This window comes from Aegilops tauschii, chromosome 2 (genome assembly GCF_002575655.3).
Source record: "Aegilops tauschii subsp. strangulata cultivar AL8/78 chromosome 2, Aet v6.0, whole genome shotgun sequence".
NCBI lineage: Eukaryota > Viridiplantae > Streptophyta > Magnoliopsida > Poales > Poaceae > Aegilops > Aegilops tauschii.
In genome coordinates this window covers 175,228,069-175,242,119 of record NC_053036.3, presented here as the reverse complement: position 1 = coordinate 175,242,119, position 14,051 = coordinate 175,228,069, and the positions used below count along the sequence as shown (strand labels likewise).

At 41.9% G+C, this 14,051-nt stretch overlaps 1 protein-coding gene across 1 annotated transcript; it reads right to left on the bottom strand.

Annotated features, from left to right (window-relative positions):
• Positions 1-2,715: 2,715 nt before the first annotated feature.
• On the bottom strand, positions 2,716-12,751 carry LOC109731850 (myosin-3). Its single transcript, XM_020291031.4, has 24 exons — positions 11,429-12,751; positions 10,785-10,886; positions 10,562-10,705; positions 10,333-10,483; positions 10,223-10,250; positions 9,953-10,118; positions 9,810-9,873; positions 9,678-9,691; positions 9,511-9,595; positions 9,311-9,414; positions 9,086-9,224; positions 8,758-8,876; positions 8,502-8,654; positions 8,334-8,423; positions 6,898-6,975; positions 6,161-6,319; positions 5,846-6,046; positions 5,462-5,667; positions 5,191-5,326; positions 4,892-5,021; positions 4,619-4,765; positions 4,404-4,528; positions 3,916-4,122; positions 2,716-3,620 (listed from the first exon to the last, which is right to left on the bottom strand). Exons 1-24 carry the CDS (start codon positions 11,996-11,998, stop codon positions 3,147-3,149), a joined length of 3,792 nt encoding a protein of 1,263 aa, XP_020146620.1. The 5' UTR covers positions 11,999-12,751; the 3' UTR covers positions 2,716-3,146.
• Between the last annotated feature and the right edge of the window lie 1,300 nt (positions 12,752-14,051).

The following is a 14,051-nucleotide window of genomic DNA, read 5'->3' as shown; positions in this document are numbered from 1 at the left end:
GACGAAAGCTCCATCGAATCCATCTGCTTGGAGTGTTCGGGGTCAATGCGAAGGGGATTTTCGATGACCCAAGAGGTCATCATCGGCTTAACGGCCGAACGGGCGGTCATGATAAAGCCGCCCAGCCGGAGGGTTTGGCCTGGGGCCAGTGCTCCTCCAGAGGTGATATTGTCCTTGAGAATAAGGCGAGCCATCGATCCTATCTTCGACGTCACAGTGGAACTCTCAATGAAAGCACCAATGTCGGTGTCAAAACCGGCGGATCTCGGTAGGGGGTCCTGAACTGTGCGTCTAAGATCGATGGTAACAGGAGATGGGGGACACAATGTTTACCCAGGTTCGGGCCCTCTCTATGGAGGTAATACCCTACTTCCTGCTTGATTGATCTTGATGAATATGAGTATTACAAGAGTTGATCTACCACGAGATCGTAATGGCTAAAACCCTAGAAGTCTAGCCTGTATGACTATGATGATGATCGATGTCTACGGACCTAGCCCTCAGGTTTATATAGACACCGGAGGGATCTAGGGTTACATAAGGTCGGTTACAGAGAAAGGAATCTTCATATTGTGGACGCCAAGCTTGCCTTCCATGCCAAGGAGAGTCCCATCCGGACACGGGTAGAGTCTTCGGTCTTTGTATCTTCACAACCCATCAGTCCGGCCCATGGCTAACAGGCCGGACGCCCGAGGACCCCCTAGTCCAGGATTCCCTCAGCCGCGCCCCCTCCCCTTGTCCAATTCGGACTCCCCATGGGGGAGGGGGCGCGCCACCCCCTTGTGGGCTGCCTTGCCTCCCTCCTATGGCCCATATCTTTCCCCCGAGGGTTCCAGTAACCCCCCTCCCCCCCCCCCACCGGTTCCGATACGTACCCGATACATTCTGAAACACTTCTGGTGTTCGAATACTATCGTCCAATATATCAATCTTTACCTCTCGACCATTTCGAGACTCCTCGGCATGTCCGTGATCTCATCCGGGACTCCGAACAATCTTCGGTCACCAAAACACATAACTCATAATACAAATCGTCATCGAACGTTAAGCGTGCGGACCCTACGGGTTCGAGAACTATATAGACATGACCGAGACACATCTCCGGTCAATAACCAACAGGGGAACCTGGATGCTCATATTGGCTCCTACATATTCTACGAAGATCTTTATCGGTCAAACCGCAATGACAACATACGTCATTCCCTTTGTCATCGGTATGTTACTTGCCCGAGATTCGATCATCGGTATCTTCATACCTAGTTCAATCTCGTTACCGGCAAGTCTCTTTACTCATTCCGTAATGTATCATCCTGTAACTAACTCATTAGTCACATTGCTTGCAAGGCTTATCACGATGTGCATTACCGAGAGGGCCCAAAGATACCTCTCCGATACTCGGAGTGACAAATCATAATCTCGATCTATGCCAACCCAACAAACACCTTCGGAGATACCTGTAGAGCATCTTTATAATCACCCAGTTACGTTGTGACGTTTGATAGCACATAATGTATTCTTCCGGTATCCGGGAGTTCATAATCTCATAGTCAAAGGAATATGTATATGACATGAAGAAAGCTATAGCAATAAAACTGAACGATCAATATGCTAAGCTAACGGATGGGTCATGTCCATCACATCATTTTCCTAATGATGTGATCACGTTCATCAAATGACAACACATGTCTATGGTTAGGAAACTTAACCATCTTTGATTAACGAGCTAGTCGCTTACTAGGGACACTGTGTTTTGTCTATGTATCCACACATATATCAAGTTTTCGGTTAATACAATTCTAGCATGAATAATAAATATTTGTCATAATATAAGAAAATATAAAATAACAACTTTATTATTGCCTCTAGGGCATATTTTCTAGGAAATATAAAATAACAACTTTATTATTGCCTCTAGGGCATATTTCCTTCACTTAGCAAATAAAAAGCTAGGAGCATCATCATCCCAAATACAGTCGATATAATCACTAAAACTATGCATAGCTAGCTCATGAGCAACCTCATTGGCCTCCCGATTAATAGGAGATTCTCAAAGAAAAAAGATGATTGATGAATAGGTTTGGCCGCTCAACCCGTCGTCGCCTCCGTGCTAGGGCATCACCATCTGATGGCAGTGATTCATGTCTAGTTCCATTATCGCCTCTTGCTGACCGTTGTCTGCGACCTGCACGTGCGGTGTGCGCCAATCTCATAATTTCCTACCCGGTGCTTGAGATTTTAACACTCACATAGTAGTTTTGACTCCAAATTTTTCATCTGTAGCTCCAATCTACTACTCCCTCGGTAAACTAATATAAAAGCATTTAAAACATTAAAGTAGTGATCTAACGCTCTTATATTAGTTTATAAAGGGAGTGCCAATCAAATATTTTGGGACAAGTAGAATTGCAAAACGAGCTGGAATTAAAAGCACACCATATGAGATTTTCAGGTTTATGAGCTACATTCAATCTAATCGAAATCTATTTTCTTTACTCCGTCTGCCAAATATATATTATCTAGCATTCCACTTGTATGGTCATTGACCTTACTTTCATTGTCTTCCTCACCCTCACTATGCTCAAATCCTCCTCCTGGTTCCTAGCCAAAATTCAAAACGAAAAGTGACAACTGAGCGCCAACGGCCGTGAGAGCAGCTCTTACTCAGAAACTTGGCAAACTCAGTCAGGTACAGTGCAGAAACGAAGCTCACGCGGATAAGGAAGGAAACAATGGATTCAAACGCCTTGCACATTCCAACGATTTCTTTGCTGTACACATTACAGTCCTGCTGTTGCATCTCTATTCGCTCTCGGCGGATAATCTGTATTTAATTACCCTGTCATATTTCCGGTTCATCGCTCTACATACACGACAACATACACATACATACACTGACAACTCAGAACTAACATACATGTACAGATCTCTTGCTGTGCCTCTTGCAACCCTTTCAGACACTCCCGAAAAACTGGACGCGCAGGTATCGGCGATGGAGTTCGTCGTCGCCGCCATCTCACCAGGCTTGCTTGCGATAGAGAGCGAGAATCACAAAACCGCCTTCTCTCCTGCCATTTCTTGATCTCTCTTCCTTTGATGCAATGGCACTCAAAATATGAGGAAATGCTCTGACCTTGTAACGTCCGCGTTCACTTGGAGCTCTTCTTCCCCCACCATCTTTTCCGAGATTTCTCGTCATGACTGCCGACCTTCTGAAGGTTTACCTTCGTTTCCTTCAACCGAGATTTGTAGTCTTTCTTCCATGTAGCGAACCGGTCCTTCAGCTTCCTGAGTTCATCGTCCGGATTCATATTTGAACCAATCTGTCCGGATTTCACGGCGACAAGGAAGCCAGCATCGTCGTCGAATACCTGTCGCCTGTCCTCAAACTCCTTTGCTAGGTGATTCACAGCATTTATCCGCCTATCTGAGTTTCCTGTCGCCAGTCTAGGTTCAGGGTTGTGGTTTTGGTATTTCAACTCTGTCCCTTCTGGGGTATGGGTCCCTGTGGACATTGTATCTTCAGAGTCGTATTGAGCATGCGTTGGAGTGGTATCAGTCCGAGCTGCTCGGGTGACCATGTCATCAGCAGCTAGGCTCTTCTTAGCAGCCACAAGACTCAACTGAAAGGAAAACAAGAGGATCGCATTATCTCAAGGGTAATGCAAAAAAACACTACCGAATGCCATGGAATTATGAGACACTCTTCTCTAACATTCAAATATTCAAACTCTACATGCGTCTAGTCTTTAGTTCAAGGCATGCTTGACACAACATTCGTGAATACTTCAAATTTCATCACACAAGGCATGCTGAAGTAGTATATGTTGTCATTATCTTTGTCAGATGAATTTCATGTTTTAGAAGATGTTGATCAAGTGCCTTAAACGAAAACAAAAGCTACTATAAATGATTTACCTGCAGAGAAGAGAGCTGTTTCTTCCATGCCTCTTCCATAACTTTCATCTTGGTCTCATATTCTGACCATTTATTCTCATACTGTTCCAATTGTTGCTTCAGCATCGCATTTTCTTCCTCTTTGTCTCGTAATAAAGCCTCAGCTTTCGAAACGCGCCCCTCGAGTTCTGTGACAACTGGTTGGCGAGGATACTCGCCATTCATTTCCTGACATGGGATGCAAATCATTAAAAACTATCAAACCTTTGACGCCTCTACCATTAGGCAGTTGAACCAAGTGCAGGGAAATCTTATATTAATAAAACAAACATTTTCAATAGCTCTTTGTTGATGATTAGGCACGTAGTAGAGTAGTTCCCATCCAGTGCTGGACTCAATAGTAAATTATTACCCATACGATGCTGCATAAAAGTGGTATGCAGCAGCAGCCAGGGTCTTGCTAGATTTATAACGGATAAAATATAGAGATATGGTGACCTAGAACTCACATGGCATAACCTCACTTGTGAAATATTATTCCTTACATCCCTTCTAACTTTGCTGTTGATGACTTTAGATTCCTTTTCTTCCTGCAAGCACTTGAATTTCTTCCTGGCCAGGCACCCACGCATCACTGTAGAAATATACGGAAGCAGATGATTAGATGAAGTGATGAACGCGATAATCTACTGCAATATTGTGATACTACGCCTTCATAAATTACCAGACTGTAGAACAACAATATTTTTTAGCTGATCAGTAAACATGGTGGCTGCAAGTCGACGCCTAGTGTACTTCTGTATGAGAACAGCTGCCCTCCATCTCTTGAAAAGGTAATCAAATCGAAATCTTGCCTTTTCACCTCTTACAACTGTACATTGGCAAATGTAAAAAGGTAAGTGAAATAACCAAGATTTTGTTGATTAACAGAGCCAGGAGAATTATTTCAATTTCAAAGTCTGCACATCCTAGAAAGGCAAGTTATTTAAAATATTACATGACTGCAAAGCTGTTGCTCCTTTCTTCAGTGTGTAATATTCTCGTCGAGTATGCAACCCACGGAAGTTTCTCTGAATCCGAAGAGCTCCATGGAGCATCCGGTTTTTAGCATTTTCCAGTGCAGCAACCTACAAAATTATCAATAAGAATGACAAGCAACATACATAATTCCACATACACGAATAGAAAATCATTGCGAAGTAAATTTGATTACGGTGTACCAAAATATTATTTCATCTTGCAAATTAAACTGGATAGTTGTGCGTACGACGAGAACTATTAGAATGATTGTTATACCTGTCCCGTACGAAGAAACAATTTTGTGTAGCCAACTTGATACATTTCTGGGGGTATACTGAATTGTTGTAATACAGCAACTGAAATACTAAGTGGATTCTGAGATGCGACAGAATGAGAGAGAAGAAATCCATATCTGCAGTTTATTATAGAAAGATGGAACCTGGAAGTCAGCTCATGTGCTAGTATTGAACAAAATAAAGAAGTGTGCTCATTAAGTCTAGCTCTGCATTCCAAGCAAAAAAATAGTGTAGCTCAGCAAAGTAGCAACCTTTCAGCAAACTGTTGGTGTGTCATCCGAGTTGGATAGCCTGCTCTTGATATCCTCACAACTTCAAACACCCCACAGCATTTAAGCTGGTGCAAGACAAGGTCATGTTCGAATTGCCTCGGGCGTTGTTTGTTATTTGGCTGGATGCATCGAATGAAATGAGGACTTGTATTCTCTAATTGCTGCATTAGCTTGAATAGTTGAGCCTGGGTATTAAAGAGAGTATCGAGATCGTTATATGTAAAGCCATCTTGAAAATAATGCAAACAACATCATGCATTGAGATGTTACCAGAAAAATAAATGCAAATTATAAAACGGGAAAAAAATCAGAGAGCTTGAGAACATGCTCAAACAATCGATCAAATGAATAGATGATGAATACCTTAAATTTGTTCACAACACTTTGTTTTTGTGAATCAACTAATAAGTGACATGACAAACTTGATTTATTCTGAGAATAAGCAATCATGACAGACGCAAAATCTTTTGGAAGATCACTTTTGCACGAAAAGAGTAATTGAATTGACTCGGTGTGCAGTGGATCTCTATTCTTCTCCAAGAACCCAGTTGTATCATATGAAACCTAGAATTACAGTGTGCACAATTATCAATTAGCATATAGAGCTTCCACACAAAATAATGATGGTTTATCGAACAAGCTCACAAATGGAGAGATATGTATTTGAGGACCACCAACCTCTCCAGCATAATGACAAATCTTAAAAGCACCATCCTGTTCGCCCTTAAATCCAGGGTTTCCACTCAAGTGCTGCTTAAGTTTGTTAGCAAAGGAAAGATCTGTTGCCTTTGGGAACGTAGACTCTTCATCCAGCAAAGACAATAGCCCTAGAGGCTTCTGTAACATAAAAATATTGTAAAATAGTGCACATACAATTATAGAACATGTAAACAGTGAAACTAATATCAAAAGGTATTAATATGTCATCACCATCAAGGACTCAAGGTAGCACAATTCTTTAACAATTGCAGCCAAACAATAATGTGTGCATTTTTTATTTTTAGTGTTCTCTTTTAGGAAAGCACAGAGGCACTCCTCTTAAAGATATTTAAATCTATTAAAAATCACTTTATCATGGATGATGTCATTTATGCTGGAGTAGCTCAATACGAAGTACTTAAGTAACTCAGAGAGTCTCAGACATCAGTGAGCCCAAGGAGATTTGCTGACAGGCATGATAAATTTCTGCACTGCAAGACATTCGCGTGGCAGAACTAGTAACAAGAAAAACAAAATAACCAAATAAAGGAAATTTGACTAAAAGCACATCCAGTTACAGGTTGCACATGTCAGGTCAGTAATTATAAAAGAAATGCATAAAAATATCAAAATTGCAACATTACTCCAACCGGTAATGTATAGCTCGAGGATATGGTTCATAAGTAAAGTTGGTCCATGAAAAATATACTGCATACCTTCTCAAAGAGAGATAAACAGTCAGTGTTGTCCACAAATTCTACACTGACCCAGTCAATTCCATCATCCAGGTACTCCTGAAAGAATAGAATTAGCATGCCTACATAGATGCAGAGGAAAAAGCATAAAACAAAACTGGAAACACGTGAACCCATGAGCAGATAAAATGAAAACAGCAAGAATCAGCTTTATAATTTTACAACACGGAAACTAAAACAAGCTGCATAGATCCTGAAACAACTTTGCAATTCGCAAAGTTGGGCTCGATCATTGGTAAGATGCAACTTCCAACCAGTGTTCTAACAATACTGGAAATGGTATTAGGTGCATTAGTTAGGTCTCAAACGTCCTTACTCCCTAGCTACCCCAAAAAAGGATGATATCCCAGTCAGTTAGGCAAGGAGGATTAGACATTGCATCATTTGAATTGGAACAGGATCTTTCTTCCCTTCATATACAAGGGGATGGATGTATCCATTATGAATGTTAATCAAGGTAATAAAAATAGTTTATCAATCGGGTCCACCCACGTTCTTCGTCTCACCTATGTTCTATCCCTCAATCCCCTACATTGTAATGCCATGCCATCCTCATGGCGGTAGTTACCCAGTATACGATATATCCAGAAGGCCAGAACTTGCAAGCCAAACAGAAATCTACTGCGTCCTGTGGTTTATTATCTTTTCGTGTTTCCTGGAACATATCGAGTTTTTCTGTTTCCCACATCTTAGGAAATAACAAAATTTACCATATCCTCAAAATACCATAAAACAAGGTTTGGTGTTCGCTAATCGCAGTATAGGGTGAAAAAGCTCAGTGACCAACCAAGGCCTGCTATTGTTGAGGTTTATTACCTTAGCTACAAGAACTTTTGACATCGTTTCTATTGAGGAAAGCACAGACGCACTCAGAGTCTCAGAAGACAAGATATAAAACAGGTAGTATCGGATATTGTATGTCCAGATTTGGATGGCGTGCCAGTGATAGACTTCTTAGTTTATAGAGTAGTCTTGCGTGGTAGGCTAATAGCTCTTGATTGTGTTTTAACTGTGTGCCAGTGATAGACTTCTTAGTTTATATAGTATGTCGAGAGCACTATTCTTGATGATGTAACAAGCTCTGCAATAAGTATGGCTGCATGCATCTATGACACAGAGGCCGGGGTTAATAAAAGCTTCCATTATTGTGATTGAATCAGAGCATGTATACATAACTTGGGCTTTGTAAAATCAACTTCAGCATCCAACTAGTGCCCGAGTTATAAAAAATTCAGGAAATTTCGTCCTTCACATCTTTAGCACACAAGCACTGAGAGCACAATGTACCCTAAACCCTGGTTTACAAGGAAGAACGTGTATGTAATAATAAGACTTGTAACTGTTTACACCTATTATGTTAAACAAACAAATAATCCAGAGAAGTGTCAGAATCTTACCTCCTGTTCTAGTTTGAATAGATGTCGGTTAAAATGCTGTTGCAGTCTTTCATTGGCATAATTTATACAGAACTGTTCAAAGCCATTTTTCTGCATGGTATAACTTAATGTCATCTAAAGAGCATTCAAGCATAAATTGTATTCGGTAAAATGCAATGGACTCCATACATTGAAAGACTCGAAGCCATAAATATCCAAAATACTTATGGATCTTCGTGTACGTTGTCTCCCCGTTCCAAGCGAGTGGTTAATTTGCTCAACAATCCAGTCAAACAGATGAGCATAGATTGACTTCGCTAGAGCATCCCTTGCATCGATTGCCTAGAGAAAGCAGAAATTATAAGTAAAAACCAAGAGTAGAAAATCAATAAGCAACAGCTGACAGATAGCCCCAGATAGATAAATTTTCCAGGTAATTTCAAACCTGGGTTAACGTCAATCTTTGAACAATATTTTCCTTTCCAGCTTGGATTTTACGAGTTGAGAGAGCAATCACCAATTGAGGAACACTGCAACCTAACAGCTTTGCCGCATTAGCCAACCCTGTGAAGACATTAAACAATGGGAAGCAATGGTCATTCAGCGAACTCCATGAAAATCAAATGACACCAATATCAACTTTTTGGTACAAATGTGGAACACAGTTTACACTTTGGGATATTTCTACAGGGTATTATCAAAACAGAAAAATATGGAAGGGAATATGGTTTTTTGTACAAAGAGGAGCACATTCGCCAATGGGTAATTGGTACCTTCATTTGAATCAACTTCCACATGGTTTTCATTGTCTATCACAGAGAATGAAATATTTCCCAGCCACAAGACAACTGCAAGCATAGAAAATAATTCCATCTGGTTTTCCCCAGATATCTGAACAATATCCAATGCACCCTGCAAATGAAAAAAATGAATGGGTAACAAGTAACGATAATAGCCGAAGTTTCGTCCAAAATGTGGTTGATTTGTAGAAACATTACCAATAATGATGAAAATCTTTTAGCATCATCAACACCATCAATTCTCAAGCAAGAACTCTGCTTCAAGTAATTATAGTAATTGGCGTCTCTCAGTAACAATTTTTCTGCAACAGCACATGCATATAACAGGTCAAAAAATGAGAGGCGATGCAATGAAATGTAAGATATATATTAATTCCTTGATAGGAATGTGCGGTTACTTCTGTGAAGAGGAGAAGCTCCAGAGCACAGCTGATAGAAAATATGATATGATCTCTCTCCTGGTGCCCTCCGAACAACCCTCGACTGCACAAGCAAGATATAAGATATTAAAGCTTTCACAAATACTAAAATATGGAGTTTTGGATAAAGTCTAAAGCTATTGTACCTTCTCAAGCAGGACTGTTCCATTAGATTCAGTTAGAGGAACACGTCATACATGCCCAGAGAAACAAGTTATCAGGAAGTTTGACAATATTATGACTAGCTATGTCAACAATATATGGTGCAGAAGGCTTACATGTTTGTATTTTAGCGCCACAAATCTTTCCGGTTTCAGAAAAGTGCATTTCAGTAAGTTTGCCCTGTATCAATACCATCAAGGTGTCATAAGAATTACCTAAGAATGATGAATTGACAAGATGTCACTAAAGATAAACTCACAAATCGGCTCGAGTTATCATTTCTTGATGTTTTTGCATTCCCTAATGCTTCCAGAATAACATTGGTCTGTAGAACTTCAGACTCCATTCCATTAGCTCCCCCTAGAGCAGCCAAATACTGCATCGCAATTTTAGCTGTTTCAGTTTTTCCTGCTCCACTTTCACCACTGAAATAAGACAAACATCATAGAGACCAGGTTAAGATTGGGCAACCCAGAGCTTTTAAGATACTGTGATTACTATTATAAAGGGCAAAGTAGATCATTCTGACCTTATTATTATAGATTGGTTTATGCCATCTGCAAGGTATCATAAGTTGCATTAGAAGATAAATCTTGCAAAACAATCCTATAAAACTGCCTACTCCTTTTAAACACCTACCTCTTAGCATTTCATTAAAAGCTATATCAGCAATTGCATACACATGTGGATCATTTGTGAGCTTCTGTCTGTATTTTCTGATGAAATCTTTCCCATAGAGTGGAACCTCTTTCAGTGGGTTGATAGCAATCAGAACAGGTCCTGCTTTTGTCTGCAAGGATAAGAGAACACAAATGAAGAGACATTGACTGGACCATGAACAATCTAGAGCTTGGTGGATAGTGCGTACGTAGATAAGATCACGAGAGTATCGGTATTGCAGATTGTAAAGGACAGAAGGTTCATTTAAGTAGCTCATCTGGATCAAATCATCCACTCCATCTAGAATATCAGGGTTGGCAGGCAAAAGTCTTTCTGGTGGCAGCGTCAAAACCTGCGCAAACAAAATATAAGTAACAACGTTACCAAAGTTTACCCAAATAGCTATACCATCACAGCAACATGAGACTCACTTCTCCATTAACAAGGTGTATTTCGACGTCATCTCCAGAAATTGATTCAATCTGTCCAAGTTCCCACTTCTCATCTGATGCAGAACACCAAACCCGTAGCTTCTGAAAAACAATTAAAATATTATTGCTTTGCCTCATTTTTTCTACCATAACATCAGACTCAAATCATCAAAGGAAAGGGTTAATATCAGAACTAATTCCAAGCACATGCAAAATTGTTCTGTTTATCCAACATATTTATATTGTGAGGATCACCGTAACATGCCAAATTACTTGACACATAGGCCAAAGCAAGTATGAAATATGCTTTCCTGACCATGAACGAGCATTAAAAAACAGTGGCTTCGTCTACTTCTAAATGTCGGGATAATAAGTCCTATATACTTATAGAAAAAACATTAAATTCTTTTGTAGATACAGAAGGGAGTTGTAAGTAAATATGTAAAAACATATGTGAGTAGTAATTTGATTAACATTTCTTGGTGTTAAATACTGAACGAATTTTGCCATCATATCAGAGAAAGTATTCAGCCTAATTCTATGCTACAGAGACAAATTGAACTTGTTGCAACATGTTATCTGTTACTTTGTTCACATGATAATAGGATAAATCTCATGAATTTCACCAACAATGAGATTCTAACCTTCTGGAGGACATAGTCCATGGAATCAGTAAACACTGGCTTCCCATTTCTCTTTGCTCTTGCTGAGGAAAAATAAGGAGAGGGAGGCTCCTTGCAGGCCATTGCATCCTTCCTTTCCTCGTGGAGGTTCTCAACATATGGAGACTCGTCCACTGGTTCCACACTGCATAGCTTTCTCTTGGCCCCAAAGATGCGACCATTTACAGCCTTCCCCTCCTTGGCCTCCTGCCCACCAATCTCCTTCTTGACCTCTGGCGTATTCTCCTTCTCAATCTCTGGCTTATTCTCATTCACAGCTTCCGGCTTCTTGTCAGTATCCGGTACAGCTTCCGGCTTCTTGTCAGTATCCGCTGCAGCACCCTCTGCCACTCCATCCTCGAGATGAACCCTAGGAGGCGTCGGCGACCGTCTTGCCCTGGGCAGACGGCCACGGCACGTCGGGCGGGCCGGCAATGCCGGCGGCTCATCCTTGGGCCGCTCGTCGCGCTTCTTTATGGTCTCGAGCAAGACCTCGAGGGAGCTCTTGGGAGCGGCCGGGACTGGCGCCATCACGGCGGCTGCAGTGAGCATCACCGCCGAGGAATCAACAAGCCACCGGACCAAACCAGTGAGCGCACGCAAGGGCTCACACGGCAATACGCCAAATCTTACAGCAGAGCGCCGTGGAGGCCAGGAACTTGTCCATTTCTCATCAAATCAGCGCCAACTCCAGGCGCATGAACCCCCCTGGCTCGGCAAGGGCCCGAAAGCGACACCCACCCAAACCCCGAATTACGCGACCAGGCACCAGGAGGCCTCAAAATCCCCCCAAGAAATCTGTCGAAATCTCACACTCCCGGCCCCGAAAACAGCACCAATCGCAGGCGCCAAGGACAGATTTTGGCGGTGCCGCACCGAGGGACGGGGGTGAAAAGAACCCAGACTTCGCGCGATTTTTCAAGGGAAGAGGGGACGGCACGGCCACGCCTGGGCAGCGGCAAAAGCCGGCGATCTCTGGCGAAAGGAAAGGCGAAAGAACCCGAAACCAAAGCAAAGCCTGCTCCGAATCAAGGCACTAGAAGCGGCAGCGGCAGCAGAAATCGCCCAAGAAACGCATCAAAAGCGAGCAGCACCGGAGAAACAGGATGATTTCTCCCCCCACTCAACCTCCACTCCCGAATCAGGACGAAAACCCCAACAAAAACGCAATTACTCCGCTCGCTATCTCCCTCTCTCCCCCCGCTCCCCTCGGGGCTTTTGTTTCGCTTCTCCCTCACAATTTCAAACCTCCGTCCCCTGCCTCCACCATGCCTCTTGTGTCTTTTTCCCCTTTGCTCTTGATCCGTTACTTAGGCCGCTGGCGAAAATATTTAGAGCAGAGAAAAGCGAATTACTGATGTGCCCCTGCGGGCAGCGCCGGACTGCGCCGGCCGGACGGTGGCACTCTCGTGGATACTGCGGGGACGGAGGGGCGGGGTGCGCGTGAGCTGTCTGTGGATTGGAGGCTCCGGTTTGGACCGTTGGATGCGGGCGGCTGCGCCCTCCGCTCCACGACTTCAGTTGGGGTGGTGGAGTTACCCAACTGCCCCTGGAGATTAGTGGTCTCGCACCACCAACACAGGTCTGACTGCCTGTTTCCATTCCTGTGTTGACGACTTCTTTTGTGTTCTCATTAAAATACTAATACTAAGATAAAGAAGGCCCCATTTAATTGTTTCCGATTTTGTTCGTGTTCATTAAAATGCAAGAAGATTAAAGGGATAAGTAGCTTCCATTTGGCCGGCCTTGTTTGTTTAGGCTGGTCATAGTGGGCATGACACTAGTCTAAATTACTACCTAAAGTAACATGATAGTAGTGTCATAGATGGCTTCATTTATTGGCTTATAGACTCATCTTGTCTTGGGAAGCGCTATGTTACAGTAACATATTATGTTACCACCTCACATTAAATACTTGCCACATAAGTAAAAATTTCTTGAAATGCACTATGACTAGCCTTATACTCCAGTTTTTGTTTGAAGCATTTAGTTGTGGTGTTTGTGTAGTACTTCCTTCTTTCCGCTTTATAAGGCTTATCTCAAAATTTTAGTTTTCCCGTTTTATAAGGCTCAATTTGGTTGTTCTCATCACATGTTCAAATTTTAAGGGGCATTAAATCATTGCATGCAAGTATTAAAAGAAAATTGACCAATGCATGTGCTTTATGCATGCATGCACTGTAATTAATGCATTGGTAAACACAATTGTTTGAGGAAAACAAGCGCATTAATTGAGTGTTTTTGCAAACTACAAAAATTATTCCATCACTCACCATCTACCTTGGTTAGTGAGTTTTTGAATTGAGCCCTATAAACCGGAAAGGAGGGAGTATTGTATGTTCCATGGAAAGAATCAAGGCGTCATTCTTTTATCATAAAAAAATGGTCGTGTTATGGTCAATAGGAGGTCGTGCATTACAATAAGTAGATATATTTTTCTATCCGGTTCTCGTGTTTCCATGAGCCTGGATGGGTGCGCTTATTGGTGTAGTCTATGGATATTAATAATAAGTGGCTAGGGCCTTAAGGTTTGTTGTCGATCGTCGCCTCAGCTCACACATTTGCTTGGAGATCCATGAAGATTCGTTTTCTTTACTGAAAGCAG

Bases quoted from the DNA above. Each gene is read 5' to 3' on its own strand.
- LOC109731850 (XM_020291031.4), bottom strand. From the start codon at position 11,998: ATGCTCACTGCAGCCGCCGTGATGGCGCCAGTCCCGGCCGCTCCCAAG. The intron at 9,225-9,310 runs GTAATGTTTCTA...TTTCATTTGCAG, and splicing joins AAAGATTTTCATCATTATTG to GGTGCATTGGATATTGTTCA. The intron at 5,327-5,461 runs GTTGCTACTTTG...AATAAACTGCAG, and splicing joins CACCAACAGTTTGCTGAAAG to ATATGGATTTCTTCTCTCTC.